Below are 23,531 nucleotides of genomic sequence, written 5' to 3'. Positions count from 1 at the left end.
AGTGGGACAAGAACTGAAGCAGGGAGATAAGTTAGAAGACTTTCAGTAATCCTGGTGAGAGGCGAAGGTTTCTAGAACTGTCACTCACTCTGGGCATGGTCTAATTAACTTTTTTCCTGTACATTAAGTTATACTATCTGCTTTTGAAAATACTCACTGATAACTAAAGTAAGTATAAATTATTTTTATACCAATGAGTTGATATGCATACACAGCTGGCTTTTAAGGCTGTCATATTTAAATAATAGGCAGGAGAGAATAAATACTGTTTGCAGCCCCATTTCTTATGTAGGATAAGCGTAGTTTTTTTTTTGTTTTTTTTTTGCCTTCATCCAGTTATCTACAAGTTTTAATGTACTAGTATTGGTAGTTAGTGTTAATGAGTGCTTTTTGTATACCAGACTCTCACATAGTACCTAAGATGTATTATCTTATATAACCCTCACAAATGTTAGAGTGGTTTTATTATTCTTTTCTTTAGAGATGAAGAAACTAGGACTTAGGGAGTCTAAATCAATTATCAAAGGTCTCACAGAGCTCCTTATTTCTATCAGTAGCACTTTAGGTACTGTGTTTATGATCATGAAAATAATATTAAATTCTTCTACAGTACTTGGTCTGGGAATTCCTGCAGATTATTTAGCATGTTAATAATGTAACTTACTTTTTTGTTATTCTGTTTACTATTACTATTCTATTTACTACCTCTAGTTCTATTGGAGTAATAATTTTGTTGAACAGCAGAGCAAAAGAGAATCATTCCTAGAGAATTCTTAGAAGTCATTTAGTTTGATCTGCTTTGCCCCAATGAAAAAATGAATCTTGATTGTTTAGCAGTCATGTTCGGTATAGTCCATAATCATATTCATTATCCTAAAGATATTTAGATTTTATTGTTATATTCTGTCATGACACTTACTACCCTCAGAAAAGAGGATAATTTAAGGATAAAGTTTTCAATAATACTTATTCTGTTAAAATTCTGGAATTCATCAGGTTGCCAACTTTTCAAATATGGATGAGGATGACATTGAGTTGGAACCCGAAAGAAATTCTAAGAATTGGGAGGATATTATTCCAGAAGATCAAAGAAGACGATTAGAAGAAGAAGAAAGACAAAAAGAACTTGAAGAAATTTATATGCTCCCAAGAATGAGAAACTGTGCAAAACAGGTAATTTTGTAATTTAAAAAATATTTCTATAATGTAAGAGTATTCTCACCCTGGACTGATGTTTTGTTTATGAGAAGTATTGGTTCATAGTTTTCTTTTCTTGTAATGTCTTTGATTTGATAATGTTTTTTTCATAAAATGAGTTGAAAAATATTCCCTCCTCATCTGTTTTTGGGGATAGTTTGTAGAGCTGGGATCATTTCTTCAGTATATTTTTGGGAGTATTTGACAGGAAAACTATCTAGGCCTGGAGTTCTCTTTGTTGGAAGATTTTTAACTAACTTTAATTTCTTTTATAGATATAAAACGATTCAGGTTATCTATTTCTTGAGTGAGTTTGATAGTTTCTTTCTTTTGAGGAATTTGTCCATTTTCAGTTGTTGAATTTATGGGAATAAAGTTATTCATAGTATTCCTTTAATTCCTTTAATATCCTTTTAGTGTCTATGGAATATTTAGTGATGCCCCCTTTTCATTAATATTGGTAAGTTTTTCTTGATCATTCTAGCTAGAGGTTAATCAATTTTATTCATCTTTTTTTTGTTGTCTCTTCTCCCAAAAAAAGAACCAGCTTTGAGTTTTGTTGATTTTTCTGTTTTCAATTTCATGGATTTCTGCTTTTTATTATTTCTTCCTTCTTGCTTTTGGTTTAATTTGCTCTTTTTTTAAATTGAGATCTTTCTTTCCTAATATTAGTGTTTTAATACTACAAATTTTTAAACACTCCTTTTTCTGAATATTCCAAATTTTTGTATCTGTTGTTTTCATTTTTTTTTATTTTCAAAATATTTTATAATTTCCTTTTTGACTTCCTCTTTGACACACAGGTTTTTAAGAAATATGTTTTATAATTTCTAAATATTTGGGAGATTTTCCAAGTATCTTTGTTGATAATTTCTAGTTTAATTTTCTCATGGTCAGAGAACATACTTTGTGTAATTTTAATTTTTAAAAATTTGTTTATTTTGTGGCCCAAATAAACAAAATAGTAAATTTTTAAATAACTAATAATGCCATGCTAAGCTAAATTGGATTCTTTGCTAAAAGGAAAATGCCCTAATATTAGATTTCTTTTTGAATTAACCTTTATTTTTTAGAATATTGCATTACAAAATTATTTGTCTTACAATGTGATTACTGAATTTTTGGTTGCCACCTTAAATTTTGAGCTTGAGGCAAGTAGGGGATTTGCCTCCTTCTGGTCCTGCTACCACTCCTGACTGGTAAGGGGAACCAAACCCTTGACCTTGGTGTTAAAAGGCTGTGCTATAACAAACTGAGCTAACCAGGAAGCTCTACCGCTCCTTCAGGGGTAGAGTGTTTTGGTTTTTTCTTTTCTTCCCACCATGTTAGGTCTTCTGTTGCCTAAGTTCAGTATGTGAGAAGAGTCTGGCAAGACTTCCTGCCTGTTTCCATAAAATCGACTGAACCTTTTCTGCAGGCCTACACTTTGGAGGAAAGTTTTCTCCAATCTTCCACCATGCTTGTAGTCTTATGAGTACCTGGTGGAGGTTTGTGGAGAAGCATAAACCTGAGAGTGGGTGCGGGTTCTCCCTGTGTCTTTGGCTCCCTGAGATCCTGTGCTCTTATACTAGCCTACACTTAGCCTTTACCAAATTTTAGCTGATTTCCTTTTACCTACTTGTATGGTACTTGATTTCTACCAACTGTACTCTTTATAAATGAGACACTTTTCAAGTTCTTTCTCTTCTTGTAAGCTCCTATCTTTTGTTATATTTTAGATGAGTAGATTGCCCTGTGATTTCAATCAACTCTCTGATATGTTTAAGAAAAATGATGATTTTGTAGCTTAGATTTGTTTTAGGGCAGGAGAAATACCCCTACCAGCTTTCTGCATAACAGCCAGAAGTGGAGCCAAATAATACGTTTTTAGCCTGAACGTGAATACGTATGTTATTACTTGTTTGTGTTTATTTCTGCAAACCCCAAAGTGGTTTCCTTTTATAATGCATAGAAAGCACAGCATTACATTAGATCTTATGAAAGGGTGAGAGTAGGATAGAAAGATGAAGAACTAAGTAGCATCCTTGAATTCAGTTAGCTTTTAGCATATTAGGGTTTAGAATATGTACCAAGGTTTTAGAAAAACTCCAAAAACTTACAGAATATGTGTTTTCATGTATCCATTAAAACTAAAGGATGTTATAAATAGGCTTTTATATGGGTTCAACTTGTATTTTTTCTTTCAAATATATCTGATCAGCCTAGTTAGAATAGCAATAAGTGGAATTTGGAAGAATAGAATAAAAGGAAAAGTAAGCAATCTGTCCACCCAGAGATGCGATTAGTAATAATATTATCATGGTATACGTCATTCTAGTTTTTTTTAATGCATATCATTTGCCAAATTAAATTGGAGTTGTATTAATTTGGAACTTGTTTTCTTTCCTTTGACAGTATGAATGTTAATTCTTCTGCAATACAATATTTAATGGATTCTCAGCATTATATAGTCTAGTCTCTCTTTGATGAATATTTAGATTATTTGCTTTTTTTTTTTTTTTTTTTTTTTTACTTTTACAATGTATTTGTTAATGTTCCTTCAGATTTCTGATCTCCTCAGGAAAAAATGCCTAGAAGTGAGATTGCCGAGTTAGCAGAAAGACAATTTTTAAGGCTTTTGATGTAGTATTGCCAAATGACCCTCTGTCCCAAATACCCCCGGTGTATGAGTGTGTCCATTTTTCTGCACCATTACCAACATTGGCTATTACTGCTGATTTAGTGGTGATCAAGTTGATAGATTAAAAAGGGAATTGCATTTTATTGTTACTTTAATTTGCATTTTAAAAAATTACCAATAAGGTAGTACAATTTTGTATTATATTATTCGATTTATTGCTCATTAATAACTTCTTATATTTTTACAAAAGGACTATGGTTGTTTTCTTGCTGTATATGAGTGTTTTTTTAAAAAGTATTGAGGCTATTAAAAAACCTTTGTTAATAACATGCTATAATTTTCTCTTGTTTGCTTTTTAATTTTGTTTATGGAATATTTTTGATACATAGAGGAACATTTTTAAATTTCTGACAGTCTGTTCTTTCATAGTGTTTTTCTTCACTTTTAAGATAAAATTATGCCTTCTTTACCCTAAGCTTGGATACATTTTTTGTCTTCAAATTTCAGATTAGTTTCAATGGAAGTGAAGGGAGGCGCAGTAGAAGTAGGAGATACTCTGGATCTGATAGTGATTCGATCTCAGAAAGAAAAAGGCCAAAGAAACGTGGAAGACCACGGACTATCCCTCGGGAGAATATTAAAGGATTTAGTGATGCAGAAATTAGGCGGTAAGATGATAAAAGACCATTTTGCTTTAACGTGGTTCTATTAGCGGGTGAGACTAAAATATTTTTTAAAATTCCCTAATTTTTTAATATTAAGATGAAGTCTTTAGAGGAGACAAAATATATGATATTTGAGTAGGAATTGGGTAGTTCTGCTTTTGAGTTCATTCATTATAACTCTGAAAAGAACAAATTTGGTATCTCATCTTTGTATGTTATTTATCGTTAGACTATACCACTAAAATTTTTGGTTTTATTAATGTTCGGAAGAGTGGTTTTATTGTGAATAATGAAATTATTTTGATACATTAGATTTATTAAAATTTTTCACTGCATTTATGACTTTCAACATTACTAATTTTTTGTGGGAATAATTTAGTTCTGTATTTTTCTAATATATATTTTTCACTGAGGTGATTTGTTTTTTGAAAGTAACTATGTTAAAAGCATTTTTGGTATGTCTGCATAGGAATTAAGGTAATATTGGCTATGTGTGGGATAAATCGTAGCTCTCATTCAGAATATGTTTATATGCATACATTTCTTTAAGCAGAATGGGATAACACTTTTGTTTATGTAATAGTTTTGCATGTGAAGTTTATAAAAAGGTTGTTCATTTTTGTATTTTGAGAGTTTGTTGTTGCTTTCAAGCCATTATAAGTCTTCTTTTAAATCATAGACCTGACTGATAAAGTTCTTCCTTATTCTCTGTACCAGAAAACTAAATCCATTGTTAGTTTTTGTTAAGGGTACTTTTATGATCACCTCATTTGCTGGCCTTTCTGTCTGTAGCTGAAAAAGCATTTCAACTTCTACTTTCCCTGGATATTTTTCCTCGTCCATCAGCCACTTAAGTAACTTCGTTCCTAAGTAAAATTTTAATTCTCCTTTGTAGGTATAACACCACACATCTGAATTAAAGCTATTCAGTAAAGTTTCATCACCACTTGGAATGTGAGGAGGTGTAATATGATTGATAATTATTTTGAAGAAACTTCTTTTTGGTAGCTTTGAACCTCTTTTTTTTCTTCTTCTGAAAATAATAAAGTAATTTCTAAAATAAAATTTAGCTTCTATTGTTTTATTTATATTGGTATCATCCTGGGTGTTAAGCTGTAAAGCTTAATGTTCTGCATTTTAGTTTATAGCCTAGTTTATTCATTGTTGGTAGTAAGAGTGCCTTGAATTAATTTTCCCTCTAACAAGTGTTTTATGTACATTATAAATGTGTTTATTTTTTAATGGGTAGTGAAGGACACATTTAAACCAAACAACTATTTTCTGTTAGGTTTATCAAGAGCTATAAGAAATTTGGTGGCCCTCTGGAAAGGTAAGTTCATTTGTCATTCTCATAGAATTGTGGAATATATTACACGCCATCAACCTTATTTATTTATTTGTACGAATATTCACTTTAGATACTTTGTTAAATTGGCTTTTAACAGGCATTTGCAAAATTAATCTATAGAAAGCAAATTTCAGATTAATTTTCAAAAATATTTTTGTATTATTCTTAATTCTTTTTAGTCTCTAAAATTTCCTTAACTATAAATTGTCTATAAAATACATGTTTAAATTGCATTTTTATAACTGCGAGCACTTTTTACATCCTTTATCTTATTTTTTATCAACAGCTTATGAAGTAGTATGAACATACTTATCCAAGGGGGGCTGAAATGCTAACCAGTTCTCTTTTCCCTAACTAGGGAAATTTTCTTAATTTTCCCTAATTACATCTTCTTCTTATACAAACTGTGTTAAAATTCAAATTGCCACGGCAGTTTGTTTGAAGTTATTGGTTAATCTCAATAGTTGTTGGAATATTTTTCTTTCTTTGTTGTGACCAATCCACTATCTGAATATAGAGTGGCAAATAAGTTTTTTTCCCTATAAAAATCACTTCTTAAAATAGAGATACTTTGTTTTATTTTGAGATGCCTTGCTTAAAATACAGTGAAATACTTGCATAATTATTTTAGATGACAAAAAATGTTTTGAACATTAATCATTATTCATCTTATCTATTTGGTGCACAGTAATAAAAAATATAGAACTTTACTCTTGTCCTTTTTACCATTATCATAAAGCTTTACCACTTCTTTTTGAACTTCTGAAAATTTAATCAGTTTTGAAAAGCTTTTAAAGAATTGGTATATAATCTTCAAATCTCTATAATGAATTAGTTAAATTTATTTTTGTCCTTGAATATGTAAATGAATTATTTACCTGCCAAATTGTTCTGGTTTTACATATTTTATACCATTTAAGTGAACTAGAATTTATAAGGCATGCAGTAGAGTGATATTTAGATCTTGAAGTAGAGTAAAACTTAGTTTATCTTAAGTGGTGCCACTTCATTTTTCATATTTGCTTGAAAATCGTATTATTTTGTTACAGATTAGATGCAATTGCTCGAGATGCTGAATTAGTTGATAAGTCAGAAACAGACCTTAGACGACTAGGAGAATTGGTACATAATGGTTGCATTAAAGCTTTAAAGGATAGTTCTTCAGGAACAGAACGAACAGGTAACATATTAAAATGAAGGCGATTTAAAGAGAAATAAATGGAAGGTTCAAAATACATTTTTATTGAGTTAGGTATTACATCTTAAATTACGCATTTATTCATCAGTCTCAAAACAAAGCAAGGTTTTTCTCAGTAATAGCAAATGGAGAACAGAATTGCAATTTTGAATGAAGTAGAATCTACCCTTTAGAGCACCTTGTATATTCTGGTTAGGAAGTAATGCCAGGAATTATTGTTAGTTGTACTATCTTTCTAGTATAGATTACTGGGAGAAGATACGTAAATATACACATATGATATCAGTTTGGGGCATAGTTATTTATTTCGTTATGCTTATTTTGCAGTTAGTCTACATGAATAAAAATATTTAGATAAGATTTAGTAACCAAATGTACTGAAAAAAATCATAGTAGAACTCTTTTTTAGAGGCTGGTAGTATTAATAGATTTATCTATCTTGAATAATTGATAAAACACTTAATTATGTGAAATACTTTTTGTGAATTCATATCTGCTAGATTGTAATCAGTATGTATGTATGCAGTGAAATTTAAGATTTGCTAGTAATCCCCTCCTTAATAATACAAAGAAGTAACTCATTAATATCAGTAATAACGTGTTGCTTTGTGATTTGTAGAATTATGTCTTATACTTTTTTTTAATACCCTTTTTTTAAAAATTAAGGTGGTAGACTTGGAAAAGTAAAAGGTCCAACATTCCGAATATCAGGAGTACAGGTAAATGCCAAGCTAGTCATCTCTCATGAAGAAGAATTAATACCTTTGCACAAATCCATTCCTTCAGATCCGGAAGAAAGAAAGCAGTGAGTTATTTACTTTCTCCATTTAAAAATTTTTGTTGTTATTCAGTGATTTCAATATGAATATATGTTAAATTTTTATGGTTTTATTGTCTAAGTTTGAATCAGTTTTTTAAGAAAATAAATATATTTTAAAGTTTTAATGATTCAAATGTTTTTCAAAATTAATTTTTTTATTAGGCAGTTTATAAACTTGACAGTAATTATTAACTTTAATACTAGGTATACTATCCCATGCCACACGAAGGCAGCTCATTTTGATATAGATTGGGGCAAAGAAGATGACTCCAATTTGTTAATTGGTATCTATGAATATGGATATGGAAGCTGGGAAATGATTAAAATGGATCCTGACCTCAGTCTAACACACAAGGTACTTGTATATTTCTTGATTCTTTTGACCATTCATCTTGAATGTAATTTGTTCTAATTTTTACTTTTAAATTCTGTTGGAAATAACTGGGAATTATGAAACCAAGGGCCTACCTAGTTGTATGAGCTTGGCTTCTTTAGAAGCTGGTTTTTATGAAAGGATTGAATTTAAATGATTGCTAGGATTTTGCTTTACCTCTGAAATTATATTTTTGTTATTAAGGCATAGGTTTATTTTTCTTCAGATTATTGGGTTAAAAGTAAATAATTTTATCATTAACTTTATTATTCAAGTAAAGGTAAAAAAATGATTCTTAAATTCTTTTGTTATTTTTTTAAAATACCAATGTTTAGGATTTTTTGGTGGTTTGATTCTACTATGCTAGCTAAAATCATTTCTTTGCCTAAAATGAAAAACACTGAAAGCATTTCCTTATTTTTTTTAAATATACTTTTACCTCTTTACTGACAAATGGAACCTTTAGATATTGGTGCTTTGTCATTTGTTACTATGAAGCAAAACTTAAATAGTCTAGAATTCTCACTATAAACCTTTCCTCACAACTTATGCTTTGGGTCATCATCTAGATGATACTTTGTATTCTAGTGATTTTTTTTATACATTGTTGTTAAGTTATACTGTTATTGAGAGAGAAAGGGAATTTAAGGATAATGTAATGTTTAATATCCCTGGATCAGATATTAAATACACTTTTCTATATTTGAAAGAAATTTGTAACCCCACTTTGTGTTTTCATTTTCAAAGGTAAATAGCATGAGAGATTATTTTGAGGTATACTTATTTAGAATTTATTCCCAGGAAAATTAAATCTTTGGCATAGGTATAAACAATGTATTTTGTATTGAGTTGTTTATTCCTGCAAACATTAAGAATTATAACTTGTTAGTGATTCATATATTTATTTCAAAATGGTTAAGTGCTTTTTAGCCAATAAATTTTTCATTAGTTATTAAAGACAACCTAAAAATATTAATTGCTTTTTCAGATTCTTCCAGATGATCCTGATAAAAAACCACAAGCCAAACAGTTGCAGACACGTGCAGACTACCTCATCAAATTACTTAGTAAAGATCTTGCAAGAAAAGAAGCCCAGAGACTTTCTGGTGCAGTAAGTTAAAATTCAGATGCTTAAGAACAGTTTACTTTTCAGTAAGATAAGTCTAGTTTACTGACCACACTAGACATCTGTAGTTAATGTGACCTTATGAGTGTGTTTTTCTGTAATTTAGTAGTTTTATTTGAGTGTGGTAATATTTTGCCTTAAATTATTTCAGCAAACATGTTATATAACTGGTGAGTCATATCTTACAGAGGTAGGATTCAGATTTTTTTATATGTTTTGTTGTTTTCTGTTTTGTTTTAAATAAGTATTTGGAGAGAGTAGAGAAAACTTGTTCAGAGAGTAGAGTACTTCTTGGGAGGACAAGCTGCATTACTGTTTTATTTGGAGATACTGGAAAGTTTAAGGGACAACAAAAGATCACTGAGCTTATTTATGAGGGAGCTCTGTAAAAGTAGGAAAAAGACACCAAAAGGGCGATGATTGGAAACTTAGAGTGACCTTAAAAATTTATTTATGACCATAATGTCAATAACAATCTATATGCATTTAAAAAATTTCTAATTCTATCTCTGGTAACACTGGATTTAGTTGAAATATACCCATTTCTGTTTCTCTCTAATCCTTTTAAAGGAATAAGTGATAGTAGTTGGTTAGTATATTATTCACATTAATGTTATATTTGATTCATTAAGTTATATTACATTTATTGACTTTGAAAGGTTGGTGCAGTTTATTACCAACAGACTAAGGATTGTGTAGGAATATGTGTTCTAGCTTTTCGATTTAGTATTTATGAATTTTTTTTTTTTTAATGAAATTTATGGAGTTGATTAAAATATAAATAATTATTTCTAGGGAGGTTCAAAGAGGAGAAAAGCAAGAACTAAGAAGAATAAAACAATGAAATCTATAAAAGTGAAAGAGGAAATAAAGAGTGATTCTTCTCCCCTGCCTTCAGAGAAGTCAGATGAAGATGATGATAAAGTAAGAATGCATTTTAGAACAACTTTTTCTATGGAAAAGAGAACATGGCATGTTTTTGTATATTTTATGTTTAAAATTTGAAACTAAAACCTGAAATTTTACTTTTAGATACTGAAGGTTTTTTAAAAAAATTTTTAATGGTTCAGGACATAGTCTCATTCATAGAACAGAATTATACCTATCCAATAGGTATTATATATCACTAGAGGATTAGAACAAAGTTCCTTCCTTTTCAAACATTTGCCAATTAAATGAGCTTCTGTCTTCTTTAGTTTTGTCATGAATTTGAGTGGGACTGGCTTACCTTAGTTTATAGAAAGATAAACATTGCGTGTACCATTATTAAGAAGATTCTGGGTCATCTCATTCAGAATCCACATACATGCAATCTGTAGTCATGCAAAGTAGAATTAGTCTTTGTCAAATTTTGGTTAGTAATACATTGGCCATACTTGCACTTTCCAGGATGAGATCACTTCTGTGAAACATCCAAATAAAAAAAGTAAAACAGAAAGAGACAGTGAAGAAAAACCTGAGCCAGATGTTTGTATAAAGAAGGAATCAGAAGAAAAGAGGGAAGCAAAAGAAAAGGAGAATAAAAGAGAACTTAAAAGGGAGATAAAAGAAAAAGAGGATAAGAAAGATATAAAGGAAAAAGATTTTAAAGAAAAAAGAGAAAACAAAGTAAAAGAAGCTATGCAGAAAGAAAAAGACATAAAGGAAGAAAAGGTATGCGAATCATAATGTAAAATTTAGAAAGTAAAAACAATCAGCATATTTAACATTTTAGGAGACTAAATTGCATATCAACCCATATTAGTCTCAATAACTGAGTTCTTCAAAAGTATGTATGTATGTAGAGGAGAAGTATAGGTTTGAACCCTTTTTAAAATGCCTTACCTAAAGGGTAACATTACAGATTAGCTGTATATTTGGTTTCTGCAAATAAAATTGAGGAAAAAAACAAATTAAAATAGATAAGAATATTCAGTAAGAATAAGCACTTATAGAATAGAATGAGACAGTATTTTCTGGAAGTGTTAACCATTTTGCCTTCGTTTTTGTTGGATTTTTGTCTTATTTTCTTTTTCTTCAGTTGAGTGAATCCAAGTCTGATAATAGAGAAAGGTCCAAAAAATCTTCAGTGTCAGATGCTCCAGTTCATATAACAGCAAGTGGTGAACCAGTTCCCATATCTGAAGAATCTGAAGAGCTGGATCAGAAGACATTCAGCATTGTAAGCAGTAGCTTTCTAATTATTAATATTGACTCATGTAACGTTTTTCTTAAATTGTAGTTTTATCTTTTGGAGCTCTTAATTTAGAAATGTATTTGATGGTACTGAAGTTCAGATTAATAAAAGCAATAGACTTAAATTTTGAAAGGTGCTTAAATTTAGAATCAACTCAAAAACTTCTTGACAAAGACTTTAAGGAATATTTAGTGAACTTTTTTCCCCTCTAGCTTTAGGATTTTAAACTTTTCAAGTCCTAAACCTATCACATATATAATAGTGCTTCTTATCTATGGTGAAGGACTAGTTTTTACCCCAGTCTTTTATAGACTGATATTTTTAGAAAATACAATAAAATGAAAAGTGAAAATGTTTCACTAGGAAAGTGAAGCAAAAAATGATATACAACATGTAAGTGCCAATGCTTTATTACTAGATTCAGTAGGCATAAAATTACACAAATTGCTATAAAAGTTTCCAAACGCATTCACCTTCTGTACTTGTATTGTTTTAGACTCGCACAGGTTCGTGGACCATACTTGGAATAACACTGGTCTAAAATATACTGGTTCTGCATGCTGTCATGTTTCTGTGTTCTCCAAAGTAAGGGAGAACTTATCTTTGCCTTTTTGAAAATGCTATATTTACTGAATATAATCAAGAGCTCATAAAGTGGTCTCAACTGTAAAATTATTTATGGTATAAATGTTGAGAAAAACTTTGCAGTGGAGTTGTAGTGTGAGGAAGCAGTATGTATATGGCTGTACTACTGTCTCTGGAGCCAGTGCTGCTGTTTAGAAAATAAGCATGAAGATTAAATTAATCAGTACATGTAGAGTTTTTAGAACAGTGAGCTCCTCAAAAACACTCAGAGAGCTCAAAAATTAGTAGTGGTTGCAGTAGCACTTGTTGTTACTGAATGCAGACATGAGAGCAGATGGATAGAGACTATCAGTCCAGATATAGAGAAAAATCAGGAAGTAATCAGGAGTAAATAATTTTAAAGAAAAAGGACTGAGTGATATGAGACAGGTATAGAATTTTCAGAGCTTGAACTATTACTACAGGAAGCAACAGAAACATTTATAGTCTGGTATAAAAATATCATTTATATATAGCTACAGTATACACAAATATATATATATGTATATATTTATGTATTTCCTCTTTAGAGATTTCTAGGATCTGAATCCTTTATACTGGTTTGAGCAATTAACATATTTTAGTCATTGCTAGTCTTGGGTTTAATCTTAAGTCAGTTTTATCACTGGTATTAGTCAAATGCTATACTTGAAATATGGAAATTTTGACCAGCTTAGAATGGTGTGCCACAGTATAAAAAGTAACCATTTTTGCAGAAGCCAAGTAAAATTCAAAGATTTTACTTACACAAAGACTGATTTTAAATGATAAAGAAAAGCCTTGCGTTCCCGAAGACAATCCAAAACAAAAAACAAAAAAACCCTGTTATATGAGCTGTGAGATTAGATTTAATTGCTTATTTTGCCACCAGCATTACACTTACTTCCGTGTAAATGTTATCGAAACAGATAGTTCTTGTTGAATTCAGGTTTTTAATACATGTATGTATGTTCTTTTATTTTTTTATTTTAATGCCCCACTCTTATGTTCTTATTTTCCCATTTTCAAGTGTAAGGAAAGAATGAGGCCTGTCAAAGCAGCTTTGAAACAACTTGATAGGCCTGAGAAAGGCCTTTCAGAAAGAGAACAATTGGAACATACTAGACAATGTTTAATAAAAATTGGAGACCATATCACGGAATGTCTGAAAGAGTATACAAATCCTGAGCAAATTAAGCAGTGGAGAAAGTAAGTGATTAAGTTTTTAGGAAGCATTAACTTTATAGTTATGTAACTATCTTTGTGTTTCAGTTTATTTTTCTACTTCTGAAGGTTAAGTAACAAAATAATGTTTAAGGAGGTAACTTGAGAATGAGTGTTTTTAGGTCTGTTTTCTCCTGAAAGTTCAACGTTTTATTATGGTCTTCCTTTCTTTGTTTCTTAGCTCCCACTTATGAGTGAGGACATGTGGTATTTCTCTTTCTGTGCCTGGCTTATTTCACTTAACATAATTTTCTCTAAGCTCATTCATGTTACTGCGAATGGCAGAATTTCATTCTTTTTTATGGCTGAGTAGTATTCATTTTTCCCTTTTACTTAAGGGTTTTTATTCATGAGTGATTACATGATAAGCTGCAGGTGGCATATCTGCCTTTAAATAAGTAATAATGAAAGCTGTTTCATTAGAATTTACAAAGCATTTTTTAAAAAGTCTTTGTAATTCACCAAATTATTCTCAGTAATACCATTTGTGTTTTTTGATGTGCCCCAATTTATTGTTAAATAAATTCAACAGTTTATCTTCTGGGTATGTGTATAAAGTCATAAAAAAATAACACCCTTAAGCAATGCAGACTTCAGTTTTTCTCCTTTAGACGCAGCAGCAACACAATTGATTTTCAAATTGTAAATCTGAGCTGCTATATATTGTTTTACAAATCTCACCAGATCCAGATCAGTACTAAGCCAGACTACTAAACAAATTAGAAATAAAATAAAATGGGCTTACACCAGTCACTTTTAATCAGTTTATTAGTCTACTGACTTCTTTGCTGTATGCAGTGCAGTTACACATCGAAACAAAAAGTGTAATAATGTATTTCTGAACGAGTGATAAAGTTTAAAATAAAAAAAATCCTGTCCTTGTTCTTTTTCTCTTTAAACTCAGCCAGGACCATTTAGAGAAAGGAGCTAGGATGTTGATCATGATCACTAGGCTTTTGTACCCAGGTGAAAACTGAGCTATCATTTTTAGAGAAACTGAAGCCATACATGGACAATAATAATAGCCTGAAATCGTGCACCCATAAGACCATGGAATGACCACTGGTGTTGGCATCAGAAGATCTGCTCAGTCCCCACCTTGGCTAATTTTTTATTTTGTAACCTTGAACAGTTTCCAATATCTCTGGGCCTCCCAGTGTTATCATTTCTAAGATGATAACATGTGTCATTCCAGCCCTTTACAAATTGTAAGGCACTACATATTTTTCAATTATTGCATGGTGTTCGATTAAACTATGAGAAATGAGAGACAATAATCCTAAAGTACCATATTCATGGTATCTGGCTTAATTTTTTGTTTATGTTTGGAATATGTAGACTGAAGCTTTAATGTTTTCCTGTAATGCCATAAACAGAATTATTTCATCTTTCCTCAAGCTCTTTCTTATGATGATCCCCAAAGCACAGAACTATAGAACAGCAGAGTAATAAAGTTCAATCATATATTTAAGGCTTAAATGGAAATGTAGGCACATTCTCCATCATTTTATGTTCAAGATTTAGAGTTAAATTTCCTCTGTCAGTGGCTCCCAAACATATTCTGGACTGTTACTTGCCTGTGATAAAATTAGGAAAATAAAGGCAATATGGTGAACTATTCGTAAAATAAATTTAGCTAATTTTAAGGATTATATTAAATTTCTTCTTTTTTTAGTGTAAAAATATTTGGCCTCTGTCTTTTCCATTTTGCTGGACTGAAATTTGGAAGTCTGGCAACTCTTTGTTGCCTTTTGCCAAGAATGGCTTATCATTAAAGGAAAACACATTATTGTGTACTACATACCAACTTTTAAAATTTTATAGTTAAGTTTTAGATTTTCAAGGCTTCCAAGAGGCAGAACGTGTACCTTACCTGCTTTCTAGATCAGAAATAAGGAACATCTTATTGAAATTACATAATGACTAATATAAGAGTACTTTTAAAAATTCTTGAAAGAATTTGTATTATCTTTTCCACTTTTGCACTAACTTTTTGAAGTATAAATAGACGTTGTTTCAGATTTAGTTTGTTGTTAGGAAAGGGGGGAGGATCCTTTGGAAGAAGAGAGACTAATAACCAGGAGACTTATTTTTTCGTTATGTTCTGTCACTTTGCCTCCAAAGGCCAATGTTCTGACCTTGTTTTTCTTTACCTAACTGGGCTGATGGTCTGTTTTGTTTTTCACCTGTTTGGTCCTTAGCTACCTTTGTTTCGTATTCCTTGGTATTCATTCTTGCTGCTGCCATTGCCTCTTGTTATACCACATTCCTTTAAAGCAGGGAAGAACAGATAGACCTTAACTGAGAAATATGTCGTAGAAAGTTAATTAGCTTTTGCTGTGATATAAGTGCTGTCTTGGAGAAAGGTTTTTTTAAAATGCAGAAGAGGGGAGGACAGCGTACCTTATATTAAAACCTGCCATTGAACACCTGACTCCTGCCCCCTTACATCAAAAATAGTTATTGATTCTACAGAATGACCGAAGATGGACACCTCACCCACAATTTATAGAGATCCGACCTATATAGTTATAGAACAATTGGCAGTTAGTGAGTTTTTACAGTTACCATAGTTATCTTCCTTATCTATAGCTTATAGATAATTTCACTCTATATATTTTTTGATCACATTTCTTAAAAACAACTGAAATGCAACACTGGTTTTTATATAAATATCACTGTAATCACATGATGGCCCAAATAATAGAATGTATATTTGTATTTCATTTGTCTGTCAGAATACTTTCGTATGCCTCATTCTAACTGATCCTTTTAATAGCATTACTTTTAGGAAATCTGAACAGTTATTACTACTTCCATTTTACAGAAGAAAAATGGGCTCAGTTGAAAAGCTTTGTAGGTCTAGAACTAGGATATGACAAAGGAGGCACCTAGGATTTGAACTGTTTTGAAGAGGCAGTCACTCTTAGGTTTGTATAAGTGCTGCTACTAGTCCCAGCTCTAGAGCTTTGCACAACATCACACAGTTGTGCAAGTGATAAAATTAGGACCAGAATCTAATTCTTGACTTGATTTTTCTAGGGGAAAATATATTTTTAAAAAGAATTAAATTATGAACATAAAGGCAGTTTATTAATTTCTTACATTTTACTCTTGTGAATTAACTGTAGAATGTAGTTATGTTACAAGTAGTCTATAAATTTATTTAAAGGCTAGATGAGTTTTCTCACTGCTGTGGATTTCAGTTCAGTCAGTTTTCATTCCATTTATTTTCTCAGCTACTGCTTTTAAATTTTCTTTTAAGGTAAATATCATAATTATAGTGTATACCACTACCCTAACACAGTATTCTTTTATTTTTTTGAGATATATTTGACAATTAAGAATTGTATATACTTAAGGTGTACAATTTAATGATTTGATTACATATACATTGTGAAATAGTTACCACAATCTATGATTAATTACTAGTGCCTGCCTTAGGATGGAAAGAGAGGCCTAGAGACACCATGCTGTGCCTGGTTTATAGTGTCTAGTCATGTCGCTCTTGTGACCATTACATCACCATTATAAAATGACAATTATTTTATTTATATTTTTGGTGGCTGGCTGGTATGGGGTCTGAAAGCTTGACCTCCCTGTTATAGCACCACATCCTGAAACAACTGAGCTAACTGGTCAGCCCAACAATTAAATATTAATGCTTGATTTAAGACCATTCTTTACAAGCTTAATCCGTATTATCTGATGGTATTTCTACTCAAGCTGTTAACATACCTATTTCTCATTATATATATATATAAAATCTGGATCACAATATGAATCTCTGAGTCCCTTCCTGATTTGTTAGTTTATATCTCTTTGGTGCATTTCAAATTAGGATTATTGCTTTTCGTTTCAAAAATTATAAAATGAAGGAATTTGGAAGAGAAGTGAAATCTAATGTTTAGTTTCACTGCAGTCTTATCCATATGTGAAGTTTTTAAAATAAATAAGAGAATTAATCTTCTTAGACTTTGTTCCATAGAGGACTGTCTATGTGTGTATGCCTTTTCTATCTGGAAGGAAGGACTTCCATGCAAAAGCTAGAATGTTCCACCAGACTAATTTTCATTTTTCTTGTAGAAACCTGTGGATTTTTGTATCTAAGTTTACCGAGTTTGATGCAAGAAAATTACATAAGTTATATAAGCATGCTATTAAAAAACGGCAGGAATCTCAGGTAAATCCATGTATCTCATTTTTTTTTTTTTTTTTTTTTTTTTAACTATGCCATTAAAACCATGAGACATTTTTTCTTACGGAAGAATTAATATAGAAGGAATGAGGGAAATAGACGATCATCAGCAGAACACCACAGTAATAATTGTTGCAGGCCAGATCCACAGAAGGAAGCTAAAATTAGTGGGTAAAAGTACAGGATTTTGGCAGTCTGAAAGATCTCCTCTGAGATGTTTGTTACAAAGGGAAAGCAATAACTCTGAAGAGGAGAAACTTGCCTGACACCACCTTAACCAAGTGATCGAAGTTAATGTCACCAGTAATAAGATATATCAACATCATGAACCGTATGATACAGTGCACTGAGAAAGACTCATCACTTTTGTGAAGTTCTTGCCAAAAATGTGTAGCCTCGATCTAATCATGAGAAAATATCTGACAAGCCCTAATTGAGGGATATTCTATACATAACTGGTACTCTTTAAAAGTGTCAAAAATAAAACAACTAAGGAACTGTCACAGAAGAAGACATGACAATTAGTGTAATATGAGGTTCCAGACCAGATCCTGGAGCATAAAAAGGACATTAGTAGAAAAATGTGAAATCTGAATAAGGTTGGTAGTTCAGTTAATTGGCCAGACTTGATGGTGCACACCTGTATCCCAGCTACTTGGGAGTAGATACTGGAGGATGGATCAGTTGAGTCCAGGAGTTCTGGGCTGTAGTCTGCTGTACCATTCGGGTGTTCACACTAAATTCAGCATTAATATCATGACCTCCCAGGAGTGGGGGACCACGAAGTTGCCTAAGGAGGGCTGAACTGGCTCAGGTTAGAAATGGAGCATATTAAAACTCCATGCTGATCAATAGTGAAATCATGCCTGTGAATATCCACAGCACTCCATCCTGGACAACATAGTGAGACCCTGTCTCTAAAAAGGAAAAGGAAAAGAATTCAAAAAATATATTTCAGTTGATTTTATGTACAATCAACTTGGTTGATTGTACTTGGTTCTGATCATTATTCTATGGTCATAGAAGATAGTAACATGAAGGGAAGCTAGGTAAAGGGTATGTGAGAACTCTTGGTACTAGTTTTGCAAGTTTTCTGTTAAGTCTAAAATTATTTCAAAGTCAATTTTTGAAATATCATGGGACAAATAGTTTATACTTCAAAAAAATGAGGTTGTAAATGTTAGTTACATACATCCTCATATTTTATGTGAGGACTTGATTCAGTATTAGGATTTTCTTTGTAAGATTTTTTTCTCCCCTCTGTTTTGTAAGAGTATGTGAATCACTTAAAAGATTCTTATATATGTGCATTTATTTTAGCAAAACAGTGACCATAACAGCAACTTGAATGCTCATGTGATAAGAAATCCAGGTAAGTAAGCCTTACTAATTGTTTTGGAAAATAAATTTTTAAATTGCTTTCCTTTTTTTGTTTTGTTTTAGGTAAACAAAATTATAAAAAGAGTTCTTAAGTTGCTTTTATTTAATAGTACCTTTATATTGGGAAGATACTGTATTTCTAGTACTTACCTACATTATTATATAAAATCTGTTCTCTTAAACATTAATTCATTTTAGCTTATTATCCTTTCCCATAAATCAACCTTTTTTCAGTTTCTAGAAATTGTAAAATAATTGTTAATGTATATTCTATTTTATATCATTTGGAATAATGCCTTCTTTCTGTGCGAGAGTTGCAAAAGTATAGTCTGAGAAGGGATTGGACTCCATATTTTTCAGTTGTGTTTTTTCAAATTTCAGAATTAGGTGACCCCTTTTTAAGCCTTAGTATTGCTTTTATAGCTCATTTCTAAATGTTTTAGCTGACTGTATTTGAGAACTGATTTTGTTCTAGCAGAAGTTGAAGCAAGAGTTATCTAGCCGCAAAGTTAGTTTTACCATATATTTTTTTAAAGTCATTAACAAAAGTTGGACTTTTTTTACCTAACAGATGTGGAAAGACTAAAAGAGAATACAAATCACGATGATAGCAGCAGAGACAGTTATTCTTCTGATAGACACTTATCTCAGTACCATGATCATCATAAAGACCGACATCAGGGAGATTCTTACAAAAAGAGTGATTCCAGGAAAAGACCCTATTCGTCTTTTAGTAATGGCAAAGATCATCGTGACTGGGATCACTACAAGCAAGACAGCCGGTAAACTTGACAGTGACTTTTGAAGTTTTGCTTATACATATCTTTCTCCTTGTGATTGTGTTTGCTGTACTTGGCCTGTCAGCTAATTTAATCTCACACAGTCAAACCAAATCTTGTAAAATAAAGGTGTTTATTTATAAATAAGAAAAATTGACATATAGTACTCTTCATTATTGTTAAAAACTGAATTTTTCTAAAAAATTGGTTTTTGAATTTTAAAATTGAGATCAAAATATGCTATAAGAGATGTAAGGTGATGTAGGGAATTTTATGATTATAAGTTGTATTATCGTTGGTTTTGGAAAACATTTGCTCAAATCTCTTCAAAATAAACTCATGGAGAGAAAAAATAATTTATGTGAACACAACTCATTGAGGTTAAAGTTAATCTAAGCAATCTGGGGTAGTCCTGAAAGCAGAAAGTTTTCTTGGTTATTATTATTGTTGCTTTTTGAAGCTCTTGAACAGTAGGCAACCTGAAAATAATAACAGCATCAGATTCTTTGTATTTTAGTTGTGCTCACTGCAGTAATTTCTTCTCTGACAAGCTGTGTCACACCATGAACACATCAATTATAGAATAGTCCTTAATATTAGACAGGGGCATATAATGAAATGGAAAAGCCATATTTGTAGTATTGTGTATTTATAATTTCACAGGCTTATAAGAATGTAATTTATATTGCTTGTAATAAGGAACTTCAGTCAACAAAAAAATCCATTATATTCAGTGTATTTTATTTGAAAAGGCAAACACTTTAGAGACTACTTCTCATTAAACTGCCACATTTATTTATTTTTTAGCAAAATGACACATTTATGTGTGGAGTAAATTTCTCAATATTGATTAATCTGTCAAGTCCTGTTTAATTAGTCAAACTTGAGAAAGCTTTTAATAGGCATCACCAACCATCCTCCTTTACAAGTTATTTCATAAACTGGTTCATAAAAGACTCTGATTTCACAGGTCTTCTGGATAGTCGTGATTACCTTAATTCCAACTTCCAGACATTAATACAAGTGATTCATGGAATAAAATGTAACAAATTCTCTAAAACAGTCATGTGAAATTAGATGCTATCTCAGGTGCTTTGTATGGTTTACTTTAGTTTTATGAATCAAATACTTTTTCCAAAGAGATATTTTTAGTGATTTTTAAGTTAATTTGTGAAAGTTAATAATGAAACACTGAGCTTGTATACAATTAAAAGAATGTTTTAAAGTATTTTTATGTTTTATTTTTTAATAAGATTTTATTTATTTGAAAATATTTTACTTTGCATTATTAATTTGACTAAAATCACCAATTTCCCTTTTATTTAGGTATTACAATGACAGAGAGAAACACAGAAAACTGGATGATCATAGGAATAGAGATCACAGGTCAAATTTGGAAGGAAGTTTAAAGGATAGATCTCATTCTGATCATCGTTCTCATTCAGATCATCGGTTACATTCAGATCACCGGTCAAGTTCTGAATATACACAGCATAAATCTTCCAGGGATTATAGGTATCATTCAGATTGGCAAATGGACCACAGAGCTTCCAGTAGTGGCCCTAGGTCACCACTAGATCAGAGGTCTCCTTATGGCTCCAGATCTCCATTTGAACATTCAGTTGAACACAAAAGTACACCTGAGCATACCTGGAGTAGTCGGAAAACATAACAAGAACTGATACATTATTTTTCTGGACTTTTCTTTTAGCCATATATCATAAAACAACCCACACAGTAATTGCCTTACATGACTTGAAAGATATAAACAGATCTTCTATCAGTAGCAGTATTGTTACTTCTTTCCAGGATGCAAGTACTATTATCCCAACAGAAGAGAAAATATTTTTATATTTAAGGATTATGCTGCACTGTACTACAAGTATTGTAGTACTTTTTTTTTTTTTTTTTTTCTTTTTTAAAGAAATGGAAAATGTTTACTATTACAGGGACCTCAGCACTGCCCTCCCATAAAGGCTGGATAAAACTTTTTAAGTCAGTGATTTTTATACTGACCTCCATTTAAATTATGTTTGTATATGAACTTTACTCTGACCTGTGATCATGTTTCAGGAGAATGAAAGAGAGTTCTTTTCTTAATAAAGAAAAAACACTCAAGGACTTTGTTCACTTTCCAAAGCTACTTGTTTACATTGTACACTGCGACCACCTTGCCGCTTTTCATCACAAGCTTGAATATTTAAATTCTGTACTTATATCTGTAAAATAGCCAGGAATTTCCTGTTTGTGATCTATTATTATGCTTTTTTACAAAAAAAAAAAAAAAAAAGGCTGTAAATTATTGTAAATGGATTAAATGAGCTTTCCTTACTTCCTTTCCCTTCTCAGGCTTTTTTTGATTGTTCCTTTCCCTACCAACTCAGGCCTTCTTATTAAAAAAAAAAAAAAAAGTCAGTGTAATAACACTTTTTAATGATTTGTCTTGATGGAATCATTGTTTAGAATGTAAAAATGGGGAAAGGGGCCACATAAATCCATTAGTCTTCTTTTTGTATTGAGTATTCTATTAGATACATGTTATTCCCTTTTTTTCGTTTTTAGTCAATATTGTATTTGTAGAAAAAAAAAGTTGAGATAATATGTAAAATCTAAACTGCATGCTCTGGAAACTTTCTTTCAGATGCATTTGGTTTAAAAGGGTAGGTGTATGAACACTTTCAAAATCCAAAACGGCCAAAAGTTATTGTAAATCCATTTGTTTTCCCTTTTCATGTGGGCAATAATGTCAATGTGCTATGCAGCCAGGTTAACATTTTAGATAAACTTGATTGACTTTTAATATAAACTGTTACAATGCACACTGATTGTATATAAAACCTTATATATGACAAATTAAATTTAAGAAAAAGGATATGTGGGCTCCTGTAATTTTCTGCTGCATTCTTATTCCCTCAAACACTTAACCTTTTCTTTTTAGTAACATTTAGCTGCCAGTAAAAGGATATTTTGGTAAGCATTTGAATATTGGTAATGTGTAGCACTACAACTAAATCTATTTTGAAGACTATATAAATTGTTCTGTGAAGTAAAATTTAGGTCATAGAAATGTTTGTTGGATTCTTTTGGCTTCTTGCAGATATTATTTTAGTATGCCATATATTTATTCATAGATTCTTATTTTTTTATATTCAGTGGGAATTTTTGATTAATGTGTCATACATTCTTGGATGTGTTCTGTGATGTAACAAATTTAGACTCTTAACAAATATTACTATATGGATATATTCCTATACATGTCCCTGTTGAATAGCTGTGGGAACAATCTACAGAAATTTGTCCATAGATGTATTTTTTGATATTTTCCTTTTATTTAGTTGGGTCTAAAATTAATATGTATAAAACAAAGCTTTTTTTTTTTCTTTTAAGCAGTGATAGCTTTTTTAGATACTGTTACCCTGAAGAATGATGTTTCTTTCCTGATATATGAGTTAATATATGCAGGAGTAACTCAATTTAGGCTTTTTTACTTTTCTCCACATTTAGTATAAATGATTATTTTTTTCTACAAGGTAGCATTTGACTATAAGTTATAATGCTTAATGAAGTCATAATATTAACACATTAAATAGATGAGGCTGACATTCTTTAATCCATTTTGTAGCTGGGATATTTGCATTATATCCTATTGTGCAAATTTCATAGAACAATATTGCATATTTTGAGACAAGGGAATGGGCTCTTTTTTAACAGTGCTACATTTAATTGAATATTTCAGTCAACTAATTAGCTGAGTTGAATGAAAAATCTAAAACTAACATTAATTGATGGCAAATATGTTCGTTATTTGTAAGTCATCAATTATG

The 23,531-nt window shown here is 31.1% G+C and overlaps 1 protein-coding gene across 2 annotated transcripts in view; it reads left to right on the top strand.

Moving 5' to 3' along the window:
- Nucleotides 1-22,665, top strand: part of CHD1 (chromodomain helicase DNA binding protein 1) — a 70,262-nt gene extending 47,597 nt beyond the window's left edge. The window contains exons 23-37 of one of the 2 annotated variants that reach the window (XM_063086233.1): nucleotides 997-1,173; nucleotides 4,325-4,485; nucleotides 5,771-5,812; nucleotides 6,880-7,010; nucleotides 7,695-7,833; nucleotides 8,053-8,203; nucleotides 9,210-9,332; nucleotides 10,143-10,271; nucleotides 10,737-11,000; nucleotides 11,368-11,508; nucleotides 13,157-13,335; nucleotides 17,437-17,533; nucleotides 18,869-18,920; nucleotides 19,500-19,710; nucleotides 21,034-22,665. In XM_063086233.1, the coding sequence (XP_062942303.1) occupies nucleotides 997-1,173; nucleotides 4,325-4,485; nucleotides 5,771-5,812; nucleotides 6,880-7,010; nucleotides 7,695-7,833; nucleotides 8,053-8,203; nucleotides 9,210-9,332; nucleotides 10,143-10,271; nucleotides 10,737-11,000; nucleotides 11,368-11,508; nucleotides 13,157-13,335; nucleotides 17,437-17,533; nucleotides 18,869-18,920; nucleotides 19,500-19,710; nucleotides 21,034-21,379 (2,343 nt within the window). In that variant the 3' untranslated portion in view covers nucleotides 21,380-22,665. The remainder of the gene's footprint in view (nucleotides 1-996; nucleotides 1,174-4,324; nucleotides 4,486-5,770; nucleotides 5,813-6,879; nucleotides 7,011-7,694; nucleotides 7,834-8,052; nucleotides 8,204-9,209; nucleotides 9,333-10,142; nucleotides 10,272-10,736; nucleotides 11,001-11,367; nucleotides 11,509-13,156; nucleotides 13,336-17,436; nucleotides 17,534-18,868; nucleotides 18,921-19,499; nucleotides 19,711-21,033) is intronic. The other variant, XM_063086234.1, reaches the window with a different exon arrangement.
- The last annotated feature ends 866 nt before the right edge of the window (nucleotides 22,666-23,531 follow it).

This window comes from Cynocephalus volans, chromosome 2, assembly GCF_027409185.1.
Source record: "Cynocephalus volans isolate mCynVol1 chromosome 2, mCynVol1.pri, whole genome shotgun sequence".
Taxonomy (NCBI): Eukaryota; Metazoa; Chordata; class Mammalia; order Dermoptera; family Cynocephalidae; genus Cynocephalus; species Cynocephalus volans.
This window is presented reverse-complemented; position numbering and strand designations above follow the sequence as displayed.